General features: G+C 39.3%; 1 protein-coding gene across 1 annotated transcript in view; it reads right to left on the bottom strand.

Annotated features, from left to right (window-relative positions):
• LOC106880591 (transcription factor RFX4-like) overlaps nt 1-907 on the bottom strand; it is an 85,915-nt gene that overhangs the window by 12,440 nt on the left and 72,568 nt on the right. The window contains 1 exon segment of the mRNA XM_052968016.1: nt 499-660. Within this exon segment, the coding sequence (XP_052823976.1) occupies nt 499-660 (162 nt within the window).

A 907-nucleotide genomic window follows, 5' to 3' on the forward strand; every position in this document is an offset into this window, starting at 1 on the left:
TATATATATATATATATATATGTGTGTGTGTGTGTGTGTGTGTGTGTGTGCAAATCCATTCCACTTATGGTTATTCCATTGTAATAATATACCAGAGTTTAATGGTATATTAATAAATTGATCTCTTAAAATTCAGTGCAGATATTTTATAGTGCTTAAATACACACAAATACACACATACACATATATTCTTTAAGCAGCCGCAACCGAGATACATATTAACATGTCACAGTAAACATTTCTATCTCCCATCACTTTTGGTAAATCTTCAGTTTGATATTGTGTCTCGACCAATAATATCAATTCATATTCATTATCGTTGTTCAATTCAGGCTAGCCTTTGTTGACCACTGCTGTCACACTGAAAACCGAGCGATATATGTCTGTGTCTGTATTGAACACATACTCACACATACGCATAAGCGCGCTTACACATAAAACAGTATCTTTGAAAGCATGAAATCTGTAGAAAATAGAAAGCCATTGAGATGAACTAACCTCCTACTTGACTCATCACATCCCTGCCGTTTGTAATAACCGAGCATCTTTCCATTGGACGCTGTACACTGTTGCCGACAGGGGGTGTCATGTTTCCAGACTGTGATGATAAGCCGTCGTTGAAATTTAAGGAACTCGGCATGAGTTCTTCCCCGAAATCAACTGAAAGAAAACAATGAAAATTACTTCATTACATCAAGGCGCAGGAGTGGCTGTGTGGTAAGTAGCTTGCTTACCAACCACATGGTTCTGGGTTTAGTCCCACTGCGTGGCACCTTGGGCAAGTGTCTTCTACTATAGCATCGGGCTGACCAAAGCCTTGTGAGTGGATTTGGTAGACGGAAACTGAAAGAAGCCCGTCGTATATATGTATGTGTGTGTATAGGTTTGTGTGTCTGTGTTTGTCCCC

The sequence above is a fragment of the Octopus bimaculoides genome, chromosome 5, assembly GCF_001194135.2.
Source record: "Octopus bimaculoides isolate UCB-OBI-ISO-001 chromosome 5, ASM119413v2, whole genome shotgun sequence".
In the NCBI taxonomy this organism is placed as follows: Eukaryota; Metazoa; Mollusca; class Cephalopoda; order Octopoda; family Octopodidae; genus Octopus; species Octopus bimaculoides.